At 38.1% G+C, this 18,611-nt stretch overlaps 2 protein-coding genes across 9 annotated transcripts; one reads left to right on the top strand and one right to left on the bottom strand.

Annotated features, from left to right (window-relative positions):
* Positions 1–1,194: 1,194 nt before the first annotated feature.
* Positions 1,195–8,294, top strand: nr2f6a (nuclear receptor subfamily 2, group F, member 6a). Of its 2 annotated transcripts, none has more exons than XM_084412703.1 (5): positions 1,195–1,369; positions 2,312–2,914; positions 3,014–3,108; positions 4,357–4,920; positions 5,794–8,294. In XM_084412703.1, exons 2-5 carry the CDS (start codon positions 2,643–2,645, stop codon positions 6,066–6,068), a joined length of 1,206 nt encoding a protein of 401 aa, XP_084268829.1. In that variant the 5' UTR covers positions 1,195–1,369; positions 2,312–2,642; the 3' UTR covers positions 6,069–8,294. The 2 variants fall into 2 exon arrangements, with proteins under 2 accessions (XP_084268829.1, XP_084268830.1); XM_084412704.1 differs by having other exon boundaries at positions 1,249–1,369; positions 4,360–4,920.
* Positions 8,295–8,446: 152 nt separating this feature from the next.
* LOC311292867 (MARVEL domain-containing protein 2) lies at positions 8,447–18,583 on the bottom strand. 7 transcript variants are annotated; one of them, XM_084412699.1, is made up of 8 exons: positions 15,706–15,810; positions 12,280–13,038; positions 11,285–11,449; positions 9,682–9,815; positions 9,379–9,585; positions 9,073–9,244; positions 8,899–8,940; positions 8,447–8,665 (listed from the first exon to the last, which is right to left on the bottom strand). In XM_084412699.1, the coding sequence occupies exons 2-8, from the start codon at positions 13,021–13,023 to the stop codon at positions 8,519–8,521; spliced, it is 1,611 nt and encodes a 536-aa protein (XP_084268825.1). In that variant the 5' UTR covers positions 13,024–13,038; positions 15,706–15,810; the 3' UTR covers positions 8,447–8,518. The 7 variants fall into 7 exon arrangements, with proteins under 7 accessions (XP_084268825.1, XP_084268824.1, XP_084268826.1 ...); XM_084412698.1 differs by lacking the exon at positions 15,706–15,810 and adding an exon at positions 14,805–15,345; XM_084412700.1 differs by lacking the exon at positions 15,706–15,810 and adding an exon at positions 14,133–14,781.
* Between the last annotated feature and the right edge of the window lie 28 nt (positions 18,584–18,611).

Here is an 18,611-nt window from a genome sequence, read left to right as displayed (position 1 = left end):
TTGCTGCAGAAATTACGATTGAATTCAAGCCTTACCTTACCTATAGGCTCCCGGGTTACCTAGTAACTGCTATTAACATATTTGTACTTTTTAAATCACTTTGAGTGTAAAGAATCTCAAGGCGTTTAAAAATGTGTTCCATAAAACTAGTGTAATTTTTTTAATATAGTGTAATAATATTTTTGACTTGAATAAATAACCAATGAACTTAGATGTTACCATTTTGTCCCCAGTGTAGTTGTATTCCACTTGTAACATTTATAATCTTACTAATTTTAATTGAAGTAGGCTATAAAGTAACTTAAAACATTTTAAATTATTACAATTAAAAATGCAATTGTAACTAATGTTACTAGCAGAGTTGGGTGTAATGCATTACTAAGTAATTAATTACGTGTCCCTTGAAAAAGTAAAGGGATTACTCTTAATTTTTCTGTAATTTAATCAGTTACTTCTGATGTAATTGCATTAAATACTGTATAGACTATAGAACAATTGTATATAAAACCTTCTCCCTTTAAACACTTTGGTCGGTTCAAAAATAATTGATGCAATTTTATATTATTTGTTTGAAAGAATTACGAGAGCAGTTTCTATCTATCCGTGAATTGTTAAAATAGTTGAGGTTGATATGGGATTTAGAAAGTAATTGATAATTGCAAGTAATGCAATATTTTTTTAGAGAGAGTATTAGTACAGTAATCTAATTACACTGTTGAAAATATAATTAGCTTGCTAGTAGTTTACTTTTTTAACTCAACACTGTTACTAGTAACTATTGGAAATTTAGGATAGATACTTTGTTTTATACAGACACACTTTATAATATATAAAGCTGAAATAGATACTAGTACATACTGGAATAGGTAGTATCATCTAATTTGTTCTTACTTGTAAAAAAAAAGAAAAAAAAGTCACCATTGCCAGTAACAAAAATCATACTAGTTTAAATACTTCCTAGAAACATAAATCTTTTGTCCGATTTAAAATCATTAACGCTATTATTAACCGACTACATGTTCTCTCACGGTATTTACAGGTTTGGCGTCCTGTATGCATATTTGCAGTTCTTTGAAGCACGCCCGAGGTCACTGATCTCTCAGGAGCAAAACACCACATTCTTTTTTGTGTGCCCAGCAGTGCTGCTCTTTGACTTCTTTGCCCATATAAGGCAGGAGATGCCATGGCAACCGTGGGCTTGAATAGCTGTGTCAAATCCCTCCAAACCCCCCCGCCCCTCACACACACACACACACACACACACACACACACTCCCTCACAGGCACGCGGCGCGCGCACTCTACTGGACACTGGCTCGCGCTCTCTCGTCCTTCTCAAGCCCGCGCGACTTTTGCACTCCCAAAAGCAGGTAGGTATATTGAAATATTCCCGGGGTTTCGCCGCCGTTAACGACACGCTAGCTTAACATTCGAAGCGTCAAAGGTGAGCGGAAATAAAAACAGTGTTCGCCGAAGTCAGGAGTGAGGTATGTCGCTAAGCTATGGCTCCACCCCTCCCCCTGCTTGATGATCGCTGGAGGTTAGGCCGCATGCCTATTACTAGCTCTCATAAAAAATAAAAACAAGAAGGAGGTCATTTAGCTCCGGATCACGGCGAAACCATTAACACAGGCTTACGTTAGGGTTTCACCCGTTTCGTTTTTGATTTACTCGTTCAGCGCCACGGTAACTGTTAGAGGGACTCCAAAAGTCTGTCCTCATTTCACAACAAACAAGCGCAGAGACCACTTCCTTGAACAATCAGTATCGTGCTGCTCTTTACCGAGATGTTTTTATTAGTATGTGATTATTTTTTTTGTATACTTAAGAGGTTTATCTTTTGTAATATCAGTATTCTGCTCTTCATTACTTAGTCTGGCAAGGAATATTAAAAGGTTAGACATTTTTGTACAATTCAATGCTAATCTACTCTGGCTACAAGTGAAATTATATAAAAAAAAATGTGTTATATGTGTGTGTGTAATCTGTATTATCTATACATTTAGTAAAGGCCACAGTATATAGAGCAAAACTAGTTAACTGTCAGGGTGAAATATTCAGGGCAAGAAAAGTCATGGAAATGTCTCTAGGTGACACAAATGTTTTTTTGTTAATTTGCCATTACTTATGAAGTGCTTTCTAGGCTAGTAATTACTTTTTTGAAGTGGAATTTAGATTTAAAAATGTCAGTATTAACAATAGAAAGACAGAGAAATTCAGTGGTCCGAAAGCGTGGAAACTGAACTGCTTGATGATAACAAGTGAAGAACAATTCCATGGTTTTGAGTAACTTCTTTTTTTTTCCTTCACAGGTCTTTGATTGAATTGGAAACTAGCTTCCAAATGGCACGTTTTCCGAGGTGTAACTAAAGAAGCGGGAGCAAAAGGTGAATATGGTCAGTCAAGGAGGCAAAACAACATGCACAGCCTGCTGCATGAAGAACAAAGTTGACTGACTCAGACGATGACTGTCTGAGCCTAAATGTGTCAGACGAAGCTGTGGACAATTAGCAGATCTAACGGCCTTCATAGCTTCTCATTTTAGAACACACAGCTGTCAAAAAAAGGGGTCAACTGAAACTGTCTGTGCCAACAGCACGTTTGGGAGTATTTTTCCTCCTTGGTTGTGCTGAGAACTAAGCGATGGCCATGGTGAGAGGGGGGTGGGGAGATCCCAATGGGGAGACTAATGGACTTGGTGGTGACAAGGGTTACCTGAGGGGAGACGAGGACGACGGGTCACCACAAGGAGGCGGCAGCGACATGGAGGCCGGGGACGATGATAAAAGTTGTGTGGTGGACTGTGTGGTCTGTGGTGACAAGTCCAGTGGGAAACACTACGGTGTGTTTACCTGCGAGGGTTGCAAGAGCTTCTTCAAACGGAGTGTCCGGCGAAACCTCAACTACACCTGCAGGTAATGGAGGGAACTTCAGCGCTGTTTATGTACGTGCTAGTTGATGTTTTCAGCATGTTAACTTCCGTCTCAACATTAAGCTTTTCTGGTTCTTTTCAGATCGAACCGAGACTGTCAGATTGACCAGCATCACCGCAACCAGTGTCAATACTGCCGTTTAAAAAAGTGTTTCCGAGTGGGAATGCGCAAAGAAGGTAACTGTCTATCCCGCTCGTCATGAAACCAGTCGGGAATGGCTTTCCGTCATTGTTTAATGCACACAGATTCAGTCAACTGATCCACTGATTTGTCAACATGTTATAGAATGTATAGTAAACAAAGGGGCTGATTCTGTCATAGACTGCATTTTTGAGCTCACAGCAGAGCTCACTGCTTAATTTATTCGACCCAAAAAAATTTATATTGTGAATGTTACAATTTAAAAAAGCTGTTTTCTATTGAAATATATTTTTAAATGTAATTTACTCCTGTTATGGCAACGCTGATTTAAAAAAAAAAAAAATCATCATTACTCCAGTCTTCAGTGTCACATGATCCTTCAGAAATCATTCTAATATGCTGATTTGGTCCTCAAGTAAATACTATCATCTGTTAAAAAGTTGTTTCTTAATATTAGACATTATACATGTCTGCTGTCACTTTAATAAAAAATGAATGCATCTTTTGTAAATAAAAGTATTAATTTCTTTAAAAAAAAAATCGTACTGACCCAAAACTTTTGAAGAGTATTTCCTGGAGCATAGGTGCTTTAACGCTACTGAGTCTAGCGTAAATTATATACACAAATTGTGAGTTTGCAGTCTGAACTACTGAATATGACTGGGTGCCACGAATTTATGCAAAGACAATAATCAGTCTTTTTACTGCATTGTTTTTACGGACTACATGCAAAAACAAGCATGCTGCACAATTAGTGTAGTCCAGTTTACAAACATGACACTTAGGAACAGGTTCTTTTAATTAGACTCACAAATTACTGGTTTGAATCAGTCTTACTAAAGTAATGGGTTGGTAAAGCAAAATGCTGCAGGAAACACTGTTTTATGTTTAATAGTTAGAGGGAAGAGAGAGCTGTACTTTATTTTAAGCCGACCCTGATGGTGTTTGTTTACCGCATTTGCCAGTGCACGTGATGAAACTTGCACTGATGTCCTATATATTTTAGGTTTTGCTTTTAAAACGACATGATCTTTAGCTATATTGAACATTTTCATTGCTCATTTATAAAGTCTCTGGGGGTTTGACTTTAACAGTGTTTCCAGTTTCCTTTTTCATTTTTTGAGTGCTTGTGTAATCAGGAATTAGATGTTTCTAATCCCTTCAGACTCTGCCAGATGTTGCATGATAGCAAAAGAAAGGGGTTGTTAGAAGTTGGAAAAGTCGTCTATCAAGCGTTTCAACTCCATCACGACTCTCCCCTTCTCTTCCCTCTCCCCCTTTAGCAGTTCAGCGTGGACGCATCCCACCTTCGCATTCGAGCCTCAGTCCATCCACGACTCCAGTGGGCGGTAATGCCGGGAGCGGCGTGAGCGAGTTCTACAACGGGCAGCCGGTGTCCGAGCTCATCTCCCAGCTCTTGCGGGCAGAGCCCTACCCCAACAGCCGCTACAGCCATCAGTACAGCCAGCAGATGCAGGGGGGCGGAGGATCGACCATGGGCATCGACAGCATCTGTGAGCTAGCTGCGAGACTCCTGTTTAGCACCATCGAATGGGCCCGAAACATTCCTTATTTCCCTGAGCTGCCTGTATCTGATCAGGTGGCCCTTCTGCGGCTCAGCTGGAGTGAACTGTTTATCCTTAACGCAGCCCAATCTGCCCTGCCCCTGCACATGGCCCCGCTGCTCGCCGCCGCAGGCTTTCACTCCTCTCCCATGTCTGCCGAGAGGGTGGTGTCCTTCATGGACCAGGTGCGCATCTTCCAGGACCAAGTGGAGAAGCTGACCCGCCTGCAGGTGGATACAGCAGAGTACAGCTGTCTAAAGGCCATAGCGCTCTTCTCACCAGGTGCGTCAGACACATTACTCTGATTAAACTGCATTTAACCGAACACAATTGGGTCAAAAAAGACTAATACATCTTTGTTACATCCAAAATGGTAAAGAATAATAATGAATAGAATAATGAATAATGAGAATAATAATGGCAGTCAAGTTTCTTGCTACTTAAAACTACTGGCACCCTCTACTGGATAAGAGAAAATCTCTGCTTTCCTTAATGTTTCTTAGAGGCATTCTGAAGCATCTTTATACCCAACATATTGTTAGGAATAAGGCAAATTTATAGCGTAAATAAATTTATTATTTAGAACTTGTATATTCTTTTTTTTCCCTAAACTATCATGGTTTTATTTTGAGTTTTTAATTGATATGCTTCAAACATAAAAGCATTACTATATTATATATATATATATTTTTTTTTTAAGCATTCTTGCAATTTCTCCCAAACTTGCTAGCCAGCTAGATAATTTGTCCTTGGTGTTCCTTTAAGTTTCGGCAGACTGTGCAACCAAATGTTTGTTACTAAAGCATAATAACAAATGTAAGAAATGACTGGTCATCACCTGGCCACAAAGTCTGGTCACCCTTCCACTATCCAACATTTGCATATGATTGGTCATGAAACAGCAGTTTCCCGCATCTTATTCTCGCCCTATTAACTAAGAATAATCAATCAATGTTTGTAATTATGTAGTAATTACAGACTTAATTATTCATAACAGTCCATTTTACAGATATCTAATCTAATAAAAAAAAAATCCACATACGCCTGTACTAATCTTTATTGTTGAGCCCTGCATCATACTTTACAAGTTGAGTTACACAAAATCTAGTTTGAAACCTGTAACTAATATCTGCTGTTGCTCATGTTTATCTTTAGATGCATGTGGGCTGACAGACCCAGCTCATGTGGAAAGCCTGCAGGAAAAAGCTCAGGTGGCCCTGACCGAGTACGAGCGCATGCAGTACCCCGGACAGCCCCAGCGCTTTGGGCGGCTCCTTCTGCGACTGCCCGCTCTGAGGGCGGTGCCCGCCAGCCTCATTTCTCAGCTTTTCTTCATGCGCCTTGTGGGGAAAACGCCCATTGAGACGCTCATCCGTGACATGCAGCTGTCTGGCAGCTCCATCAGTTGGCCGTATGCTCCAGGACAATAATCATGATCAGATGTGACCACAGAACCAGTCTGGAAGTCTGACTTTTTTCTTTTTTTTTAAACCACACATTCACATCTGATATTGACTGTAATGCAACAGGGTCAACAGTAGTAGGGTGAATTCAGTAGTACATTGCAGATGGCGTGATTTATGTTCTGTGAACTGTTTTATGATGCCCAGAAGAGTTCTTTAAAATTACTTGAGAAATACTGGTTATCTGCCAGCCAAAGGTAAGATGTTAGGTACAGTTTAATCACCAGTTATTAGTTATTGTGTAGAAATTGGTTAAGACCACTGATCTATATAATGCTCATTCTTATATGCGCTCTATCCACTGATCTAAATAATTAGTTGTTACGACGACTTATTGTTCCCTTGTTTAAATAAATCGTGGATACGTTGAAATAATTCCCTCCCTCATTTTGATTTAACGAATTACAACGTGGCCACAATATATTAAAATGAGGGGACAATTTAGTAAAACGTGCTGAGATATTAATTCGTAGCCACGAAACAATATTCACCTGAATATTCACCAATTGGCAAAAATATAGGTCCTTTAGCATTCACTATTTAATTAATAGTATCAAACTGTTTTTCTTACCTGTGAAGATAGCTCTTCAGTGAAGGCTGACAAGTGTTCTTGTACAGCTTTTTATTCCTTTTGCAAAGAAATTGCCGTTTTAGTTAACGTTTTGGGGTTTTAACTAGCTATACCACTGATCTTAAGCTACACGGAAGTCCCGTGAATAACAAACACTGGACACTTAAAAATTCAATAGTATATTTTAAAAGTGTATTTTAACGAGGAGGTAAGCTGCTGCTGCTTCATTCAAAGGGCAAATCACAAAATAAAACACTTCTTCATTACTGACACCTGCTGTTAGCCTAGACAGACACTCTCCAAGCTCCTCTCCCCAGTATCAAAGTAATTTTTAATAAGAAGGAAAAGTTTCCGACTTTAAACAAATACCCAATTAAATGCTTAGGGTGTTTGCGTTGTAAGAATGTACAGGGATACTTTAGATTTAAAAACGGTGTCTTGTTAGGCAATGTTTTCTCAGTCAAATCATAACATTTCCTATTGATTCAATATAACAAGTGAGCTCACTAGGGAATACCAATATGGCGGCGCGGTGGCTTCACTGTTTATGACGTCATGAGCTATCCAGTCATTCTATATAGATCAGTGGTTAAAACCCAAAACAACAAGCTCTGTCAGTTGGGTGTGAACATAAGTCACTTTGGACTGTCCCTGGAGGCACCAGGAAATCAAGTCCCACTCATTCTCTGTTCTGCCCTGTCCTTGTGAACCAGAAAGCCTGAAGGAGGAAGTAGACATGATGACATCCAAAAACCCAAACCGAAACAGTCAGAATTGGGACTTAAGCATTTGTTGTGCCAGTGATAACTACCTGGCGTGTATTGTTTAGCTCTTTTACCCTATCAATCCCAAAGATTGGATTATGTTTTGTGAAATTTCCATTTGACAGAATATTTGCGGACTGTATTTGTGCGTTGCGTTAAGATACAAACTTATATCCTCAAGAAGTATTCCTGTTTCTATAACACACATTTGAGATAAATGACAGATGAAGTAGTCATGGCTTATTTTTTTCTCCCCCAGATAGAAACCAGTTAACATTCTTCATGGAAGTGGTGTTCATCTACATGCATAAGACTCTGTGTCTTCTTATACATGGTTTCTATTCTGCTTTTATTATTTCATATACTAACCAGTTTATGCTAAACTGGTAAGTCACATTATGTATCGTCGACCAAAAGAAATACCTCTACAGCCTGTTGAGACTCAAACGGACTCTGTCATTCACAGCTGTGTCAGTTTATTTCAAATATATCTACACACTTGAGCTGCTCACTTTACACTAAAGAGGAGTGATTGGATCTATCTGTCTGTTATGTGTGTTACGAAGGCTGTTTTTGGCAAGAAACTGGCACTTCCTGTTTTGTCTTTTGTGCTCTGGTGTGGCGTTTCACCGGTGACAGCATGTTGTTTTGGCTCTAGTTGTGAGATGTACGTTTTCTAGCCTTATCATACATCTGAATGACTAATATTACCTCATATTTAGGCCTTGAAACATATCAGGCGGTCTAATATACATAAACGCATCAAAACGGCAACATGTACAGTTTTCATTTTAATATCTTTGTCTTTTTAAATACTTGTGTATGACAGCTTGATTAAACAAAAGTATCATACATTGAGTTGTGTACTTATGAGACTTTTTTGCCTGTTACCTATCAAATTACAAAGGAAATGTTTCCTATTGGGAGTTTTTATATTCAAATTGCAACGATCATTGAATTCTACAGGAACATTGAAAATATTTACAATACCTCTTGCAACTTTACAGACACAACTTGCTCGGCTTATAAAAGCCTATACCGACAGTGATGTATACATTGGACGTGCATACATGCGTACAGTCTCAAACAAAGAAATCCTGAGGATCAGAGACATTAGTCTTCTCTCTCCTTGTAAAGCCTCTGTCATAATTTTTCACTAGTTGCTTGATGTGACACAGTTCCTGCCTTAGCTTCTTACACCGGAGCTTCTTGGCCTGGTATTCTGGAGACTATGAGAAAGGATATGGGCATTAGGGATCTACAGACAAACACAGTGACTAAAGGCCTGTTCACACCAAAGACGATAACTATAATAACTATAAAATATAGTTCTAAAAATCTTTCACTAGTGGTGGACGCTAATATAGTTGTTATTGTTCTTGGCGTGAACAGGCCTTAAAATCATTAGTGCCTAATAATGATGTGTAAAAATGTATCTGTATTGAGAAATATTTTTCTTTACCCGCTTCAGATCCTTTAGTCGATTATATTCATCAGCTACAGCCTGTTATACAAAGACAAAAGATATGGGTTGTATTGAGTTTATATCATACTTCATACACCAAAAAGGACTTCACACAGCAATGCCATAGAAGAACCATTTTTAGTTGAATTATTTATGTTTTTTGTTGCCTACCTGGAACTTGGTGGACTCCTCATGGAGGGTGTCTAGCTCTCGGCTCAGTTTATTCATTTGATCACTGATATCATCCATTTCTGCACAAAGGTTCTTGTAAACGGCGAGGGTGACATCAAACTGTTTCTTGTACTGTCTGCGCTGTTCATCTGTTGAAATTTCTGAATAAGAGCTGTAGCATAAAAATAAAATAAAAATCAACAAGTAACAAGCTATCTTGCAAAGCATTCTGCTCTTAAAGTAATCAGGCTTTTAGAGCGGCACAACATGAAGGATAATTAAGAAGTATTCCTGATGGAAACTCACTCCTCCATCTCAGATGTGTATAATTCAGTGGCTGAATCTCCACCAGTGGTGTAGCCTGTCTCACAGAGAACATCCTCAACCTCGTACGTTTCCGGTTTCTCTTGCACTGAGCTGCTTTGCACCTCAACCTCCTCCACAGGGCTGGAGCTCATCCACCGATTCTGGTACAACGGCTCCGGGGAGCAGCTGTTCACGTTCTCAGAATACCTTAAAAACAAAATGCAACGAATAATAAAACTAGTGTGCATTCGTACTTTGTAAGAATTTCTACTCCTGATGAAAAGGAAAGGAGGCCGCACTCACGCGTTGCCTTTGTACGCAGCCTCGCTGTAGACGCTCACTGTTCCCTCAGTGTAGGAGGTGAAGCTGTTGTCTGCTTTCAGGTGAGGGGAAGCCTTCTCTGATAAAACCACAGTGGGGGTGTATTGAGTGTTTCGCTGGAACATGCCATGTATAAGTGTTAATGGAGCCAGAGAATTAAATCAATTTGAGTCTCAGACTAAAACTACAAAATGACCCAAGCAACAGGCGCCTACTGATGGGAAACGAAACCAGACCGGAGGACGATCAGAGATAACATTGCAGATGTCTCTGAACAATACTGTATCTTAAGAGACCACTTGAGAAGTCGTACATCACACAATACACCAAGACACTGTAAATCCATCACAACACAATTATCCCACCCTCGTGCACATGCATGACTTCCTCTAATGAAGCGTGATTGTTATAGCTTTCAGGAAACACTTGATGAGCGCTGTACATGGCACTGCCTGTTCAAAAATATCTGCGTATTGTCTTTACAACATGTGGCTGACAAACAACATCTGAGGTCATTTCTAGGAAAGTCACTGCATATTCCAAGAATTTGGAATAACCAAGTTTGGAAGCTCACCTCACAGTGAACCAAATAAAATAAACTCTTGATCTGTGAGTGTGTTTTAGTGAAAAATGTGTTATGTATACTATATGTATTTATTTCTCATAATTACACCAGATAGCAAGTTTAGGCCTACATTTAGCTGAAAATATCACTTAATGGTCATGCTGTATCCATAAAATCTCTGCATATATCAACCATAGTAACTGGTTTGCGCAAGTTATAGGCGACTGTCGAGAGGTCACAAGTTGCTTACTGACTTTTATTCAGTATTCATTATGAAGATAGTATCACAGCAATTCCCTTCTTCAGAATCATTGTAAATCAGTGAATGATTAACAAAAACAATGCAGGTCATGTGATTGATTTCATTGTATGGCATTGACTGGTGTCTCAGGTTTAGGCTGCACTATACTATAAATAACGTGGTCCACAAATTCAATTTGTTAAACCTTCTCAAAATAAATTAATACATTTATAAAATTAATGAATTAAATTAAAATATAAAATATTTTAAACTTTTAAACTTTAAGAGGAATTCTGAAAAAAACATGGTTTCCACAAAAAATATTAAACTGCACAACTGTCTTTATCTGTCAGCAGCAAATCAGCATATTAGAATGATTTCTGAAGGATCATGTGACACTGAAGACTGGAGTAATGATGCTGAAAATTCAGCTTTGCCATCAGAGAAATAAACTACATTTAAAATACATTACAATAAAAAAGTCATTTTAAATCAATATTTTTAATCAAATAAATGCAGCCTTGGTGAGCATGAGCCTTGGTTACAGGTGTTTGTGGCAATTTCTTATATCACAGATATTTAGCTGCCTATAGTAACATAAGGCATAAGACAATTAAATAATAACCAAGTTTATGTTCAACTTTAAATTGTGAACAGATGATCCATGCAAATACAGTCCTACACAGAATGTTTCGCAAAAAAACGTTCATAATACATTACCGCAGTCTTCATATTATTCACTGAGTGCGTCTTGTGATCTTCTTGTGAAATGTACTCACCCAGTCTTGTGAATTCTGGCTCCTGTCTGTTCTGAGGATAGGTGGTTCCTCCCAGTAGATATTAGGTTTGCCATGATGCCATATTTTGCTTCGAGTCTTATAGGCAAAATAGGCTGCAACAGCCAGAGCAATCATGACAAACAGTCCACAAACCAGAGCCACAGCCTAAAATTCAGCAGAAACACTTGATTATAAAAAGATTCATGTAGCACTAGACTGCAAAAAAAAAAAAAAAAAAATTCTTACTCAAGATTTTTGACTTGTTTCAGAGTAAAAATCTAAACATTCTTAAATCAAAGATACATTTATTTGATTGAAGTATTAACTGGATAGTTCCCCAAAAATGAAAATTCTGTCATTAACTACTAACCCTCATGTCACTGCTGGGTGCAAAAAAAAAAAAAGAAGAAAAAAAACATAATTTACCACTTTATTTACTCTCTATTTAAGATTAATATAGTAAACAAAGTGTAAAGTGTAAAGCGCCAACAAAGCATAAAATTAAGGTTAAACCACTGGAGTCACATGGATTACTTTTATGTCTTTACTACCTTTCTGGGGCTTGAATGTGGTAGTTGCATAGCTGTCAATGGAGGGACAAAAAGTTCTCAGATTTCATTAAAAAGATCTTCATTTGTGTTCCGAAGATGAACAAATGTCTTACAGGTTTGGAACGACATCAGGGTGAGTAATTACTGACAGAATATTCATTTTTGGGTGAACTATCCCTTTAAGCCTTGTTTTCTGAAATGAATTATCAAACTTAAGTGAGTTTATACTTAAAACAAGAAAAAATATCTGGCAATGGGGTAAGAAAAACAATTGAAAGCGAATAAGTTTTATTTTTCTTACCCCATTGGTAGATATTTGTTATTGTTTTAAGCACAAAGTCACTTCTTTTTTCAGAAAACAAGACTTCTCAAGTAATTATATTAACTTTAAGAAAATATATTTTTTCCCATTGTACAGTGAGAATTGTGTCTTGTCAAACGGACCTCCTCAGGATCCATGAAGCAGTAGTGATAGAGATATCGATTAAAGGATGGATATGCACCCGGGAAGCCTGTGCCGACTCCAGCGCTGATGCTGGGATTCCCTAATGAGGTCTGGCACATCATCAGGATCGGGTTGTACAAGATGCTTTGTGAACTCTGGGCCATGGGATTCACCCCAATGACGAATATGATGTCTATAATACACTGAAGAATCGCCAGAACCACATCCACCACAAAAACCGTCAGGTAAAACGTTTTTCCGCGCACACACCATAACTTTGAGAAACTAACCACTAAGATGGCCAAAGATACTACAAAATTAAGGGCTGCCATTGAGATCATGGCTGACTTTGCTGAGTAGGGTGTCATGTAAGAGCTTTGATAGCCATAGGTTCCTCCATAATACCCAGATCCCATGCCATAGCCCCCAGATCCAGCAACATAGGCCCCGATACTGCCCTCGTAGCCATGCATATCCCAAACTAGGGTGGAAGCAACACAGGCAAAAATAACAAAACAGAGCAGAGCAGTCAGTCCCTCCATAGTTTTCACGATGCCAGGTGGTGAGAACCATCTGTAGAAGTGCTGAGGGTTTCCCTCCGTTTGAGGAGCATCAGGCACTGAAGAGAATAAGCCATACTCGCTCCTTTGAGAGTAGAAACTTCTGGATGTGTACATATTTGATGGGGCAATGTAGTGTGGACTGTACTGAGGTGGGCTGTCATACTGCTGTGTTTCATACATGATTCATGAGAGAATCTGAAAAGAGAAAATGAGATCAAATTTAGATCATAAGATCATCTGGGTACAGTGCTAGCTATGCAGCTTTCTGAAGCCAAAATTACTCTTTTTCAGACAATGAGTTGCTGTCATTTATTGTTTTACATTTTAATCTCCTAAAACTATATGGACTAACAGCACTCTTATAGTGGTATAAGAAGAGCAATTATTGTTATTGTTAACTAAAAATATTAAAATATTTGAATTGAAATAAAGCTAAAATCAAATAAAAAATTTAAATGAAAAAGTTCAACTTAAACTTTAAATTAGAAATGTTGCCTTGGCAACTAAGTGAAATAAGTTTAAGTGGATGAAAATTATTAAAACTAAAATTGAAATAAAAATATAGAAATAAGCACACAGATATTAAAATATAAATAGTAAAATAACACTGAGACCACATTTCCACTCATCTGCTGCCCTCAGTTAACACCCACAATTCTCTTAATTTAATCCCTTTATAAAAGTAATAGTCCCGTGTCCAGACATCACTTATGATTGGTCAATACTGTGCTCCAATAAAACCCGCACTTGAGAAAGTGATATTGCTTTTATATAACAGTTCAATAAGTTGATGTTAATCAACATACATTGTAGACACAACATTGCTAGTTACTTTGTCTATTTTGCGAAACTATTTCACAATGAGACAAAGCATTAACCTGTCTGTCTCCAGAGCTATTCACAGCCTTACAGAATCGGTAAGTGTTTTTTAAAGAATTGGTTTAATGAATGATTCAGTGACCAACTCATAAAAACATTCACTTGTTATGTTTCTGAATGAATCACTGTGCTTGAAGGAATCATTTGAATAAACGATTCAATGACTCACTCACAAAGACAGTCACTTGTTCAATGTAACCTGCAGAAAAAGTCAATTAAAAATCTCTATCACTAATATACAGACCGACAATCTAGAACACGCAAACAAAGACAAAACAAAACATCTAAAATGATACAAATGTGATACAAACAGCTGAAAGTATACATTGTATCACTATGATTACAAATGTACAATTGTTAGCGCACACCTTTACTCGTAAAGCTCCAGGAACATTTAAGACGGAACACACCTCTTCATAGCACTAACAACGTTCTCACTCTGGTAGAGTCCATCTTAAAACAACTCTCCCTTCATCAGGCTACTGCAATTCAGGCGAGATGCTCTGAATAATTCAGAGAAACATGAACAGATGCAGTCATTGGGGGTTTCCATGCTGTAAGTTTTCTTCTTCACATTTCTGTTGCATCCCCCAAGAGCTATTTACAGTCATTATATGTGAATAAAAGAGGTGAGGAGTTGTACTGCTAACCGGAATATTTCTAATACCATACCCTCTTAGTTAATTATGCTTTGGAGAGGCTGAGCTGCACACCTGTGGTAACTTGAAAAGAGTGAATAAATAATTCAAGAGCTGAAACTCAACCTAGCCAGCTTCATACAGCCTCACAGGTGCATGTTGAATGGGCAGCTATTCTAGAATAAAATAAAAAAATTAAAAAAAAACAAGCAGGAGAAAGCTTTTTTTTGCAACATTGAATATAATTGTACAACTTTCCTCCTGAAAATAAACAGCTATTATTTTAGATTGTTCCAATCATATAGCCGTCACAACATCGGTGACATCGGAAGATTCACAAAGTGCTAGATGTCAGTGTTTTTGTACCGACTACAATCCATAAAAAAAAAAAAAGGCTATCATTTTGCAGTAAATAAATGTTGCATAAAACATTATGTAACTTACCGTAACACAACAGCCACCGATCTTTTCCTTAGTCCAGCTTTTCAAAGCTTGACAGTTTTTTGTCAAGTATTGTTTAGTGTTTGAGCTTATCTGTTTGATGCGAATACCTGTGACAGCTGCTGCTCATGGTGACTTGTGTGTGGAAGACCTGGGCCTGAAACTCTAAACCCGTTGTTACTGACACAATCAGTCTTATTGGCTCCTCAGTGGGTCGAAAGTTAAGGTGGATAGAGAAGCTGAGTTAATGATTGTTAATCTTCTAAAGTGCTTTAAAGCAACAGTCCAAGTCTGATTTCAGGCCATTTTGTTTTCTATAAAATAGGATTTATTTACAAATTGTAATTACAATTTTAAGAGCCATAAAAACAGTTACAGTAAATAATAAAATAAAAAACACGATCTGTGAAAGTAAAGTTTGTAGATTAGTGTAAGCCAAATGGCTTAATTTCTTTTTTGTGTCATTTGTAAACATAATAATACAATAGAGGAATCTTAATTATACACAATAAATAATACTTTAGTAACTTAGTATTTTAGTAAAATCTTTAGTAATTGCTGTCCTTTGCGGTGGAATTTTGATCAAAATCACGAATCCTCATCTTGATGTGGCTTAGTTTTGCTTTTAGATATTCACACCGTTCCTTCTTCTCCAGAAAGTAGGGATCCTTGGGGAAGCACATAAGAAGTTCAAATTAACAGCATTAAATAATTAGGCTACATCTCTTGTTTCTCACTTAGTTTTTGAAGCATTTTAAAGTCAAGAGTTGACTTACGTTCTTTTTTTGCTCATATGTTTTCAGTAAGCCATCGATTCTCATTCTCTCCTAAGTAAAACATCCACAAACAATTGAAACAACTGTAATACGGAGACAATCTAAACGACTCTAATATGATGTCTCACCTCAGGGTTTCTCTTGTTATTGATGAGTCGGCTCATCATGGTGTCTAATTCCTGAAACTTCATTAATGTGGCTGTGATCTCTCTGTGCAGTTCCTTGTACTCCTGGTATTGGTCATTAAAGACTGCTTTGTATTGCTCCCTGTCTTCTATTGAATGAATTTCAGGATATTTTCTGTTTAAAAAGAAATGTAAAAATACAATAAAAAATCATAGAATCCAATGCAAGTATTGAGATAAGGGGTTTTGCCTACACATGGTGCATTTCAAAGTAAATACCCAGAAACGGCAGCACGAATCAAACAACACCACATTACACATTATCCATAAAGCTGTTAAAAGCCCTTTCTAAGGTTGTCTACATATATAACAATTGGTTTTAAACCATTTATAACACCTAATATACCCAACACCTGTTAAGTTTGTTTGTCCTAAATATATAATTTAGTTTTATTAGACCAGAAATACACAATGAAGAATACTAACATTATAAAATCAGCGACGACTCTGGGTTTAGGAATGTGTCCAATTGGAATAGATCCAGTTAAAATCTTTCGCTCTTCAGCTCTCTCTGAGACATAAGCCAGTCTGCTCTCATTCGCAAAGCTTTGATCCATTTCATCTTTGAATGAAATTTTCTTGGATCTGGTAGAGGAGCTGCCCATATTGGATGTGGATTTCAGAGTCTGCTGCTGTAACTGAAAGATAACAGCCATTGCAATTAGTTCAACTTGATAAGAATAGTGAGAATTTTGTGGAAACCGGAAATTTCATTTGTGTTAGTTAAAAGTGAAGCAAAAACCCTGTGATCACTATTATAGCGTTTTTATGAGGTTAAGAACCATTCAAGCGCCTCTTATGCTCCCCCAAGCATTTATTTATTTTTTAAAATAGTAAAAACATTTCCAATTATTATCAATGGTGAAAAAATTGGTGCTGCTTAATATTTTTGTGGGAACTGCAATACATTTTTTAGGGATTCTTTGATTTAAAAAAATAGAAATCTTTTGTAACTTTATAAATGTATTTTGATCAATTTAGTTTATTTATTTGTTCTTAAATTTTGGCCAGTCATTTAAAATGTGCATTTACCTGGCTGTTCAGCTGGCTGGTCATGGCCTTCCTCTGACGGCGGGCGGCTTCATGCTTCCACATTTTAAGGCATGCCAGGAAGCTTATCAAGTACATGAGCATGTTAATAAATATAAACGAAGTCCCAGCCATCTGACCCCCCTCAACACGACACAGATTAGACAGGACCGGGTTGACGCCAACCGTCATGAAGCAAAGCCCACCACGATTCAAATCATTCACGTAGACGATACCAGCTGCCATGTACAACAACGAAAGGACTAGGTTCATAACAGCCTCGGTGAGAGGCCACCATTTGGAATCCAGAAGGATCGTTCGGTAATACATTGTTAATCCCAAAACCATCAGGATAACAGTCAGCATCCATGAGAGTCCAACAATGACCAGCACAAAGGTCGTCATTGGTCCAGTGTAACGGTATCCTTTCACATCAGTGAATCCATAATTTGGCCTGTAATAGTTGGACCACTCACTGTCTCTCTGAATATATGCACATACACAGGCAAAAACCATCCCACCGAATACAAGTTGAAGGCCAGCGAGCAGCCTTAAGAGGCCAGGCCAAGACTTCAGGTAGGAGTATTTTAACTGGTATACTTCTAACTTCTCAGCGTAGTACTCTGCCGGATGGATACTGGTCAGTTCGGATTCAAGGGTGTCATATGTGTACCCCACTGAACCTGGGGGGAAGTTTGGCTTGAAGTCACTAGAAAGCGCATCCCGCGCATCCCAATGTTTTCTGTCCAGCGATGGAGAAACAGGCGGACTACATCTTGTGCCGTTAGGTAGTATTTTTAATTCCCCTGAAGATGTTGAAAGTGATTCAGAATCAGCCTTCGTCCATTTCTTCAACACACCAGTCCATGGTTTCAGAAAGATGTTTTTTTTAGTCTTCTCAGCTTCCATGTTTTCCTTCTGCTTGGCTGAACCGCCCTTATCATGAGAAGAGAAGCTTGAGTCCTCATTGTCATCATCATGAATTTTTGTAGGATCCTCCTCCGCATGTGCTCTGTTGAAATCTTCACACTGAGAGGATGAGACGTCACCTGAATATAATCTACTGAGGTCCGTCATTTTGTTGTAGCTGGTGAGGAAATCAGGGTCTAGTACACAGTCATCTTAGAGAACTCTATCAAACTAAGAACAAGACCTTTTTTATTGCAATCTCACTTCACAAGTTATCATTCACAAAAACATTCAAAATTGTATGAATTATGAATAATAACAAATCATAACTTATGCCGGCTATGCCTATGTTGTGTTTGAGAAGCTGGTGTAAGCATTTTAGTAATACAGTCCAACAGCTTCACCAACTAGACTTTGCTGATGGTCTTTTCAGCAGGTCCGGTTAAAAGTAGTATTTGCAATCAAAGTGCATCGAGTACAGTCATAAACATACTCGTATAGCCTATACACAACAGTTTCCGATTATCAACTGTAAGCTGAACTTTGCTCTCTTAAGCATTTGTTCTGTAAAACATCAGACAAACAACAAGAAGAATGCTCACCTTGTTGTCAGTACAGACTGATTTGCTGTTAGTGAGTATGGCTGTGTTAAAATGGCTTCAGAAAGTAAAAAGTGAGTCAGAAGCACTGTGGCAGGAAGCCGGAGAGGAGATTAAACATTAAACCTGCAGAGGCCAAGTCTGGTGACAGACACAGGCTGGCATTCAACTACCTGCTGCTGCCAATGAATGTTTCCCCACAGAAACTGGACTTGATAACATTCCTGAAACCATCGAAGGAAATGATCCAAAACGACTGATATTATTTCACCGGAATCATGTAACTAGGCCTACTTTAAAATGTATTAATCG

Source organism: Rutilus rutilus (assembly GCF_951802725.1).
Source record: "Rutilus rutilus genome assembly, chromosome: 6".
Classification (NCBI taxonomy): Eukaryota; Metazoa; Chordata; class Actinopteri; order Cypriniformes; family Leuciscidae; genus Rutilus; species Rutilus rutilus.
This window is presented reverse-complemented; position numbering and strand designations above follow the sequence as displayed.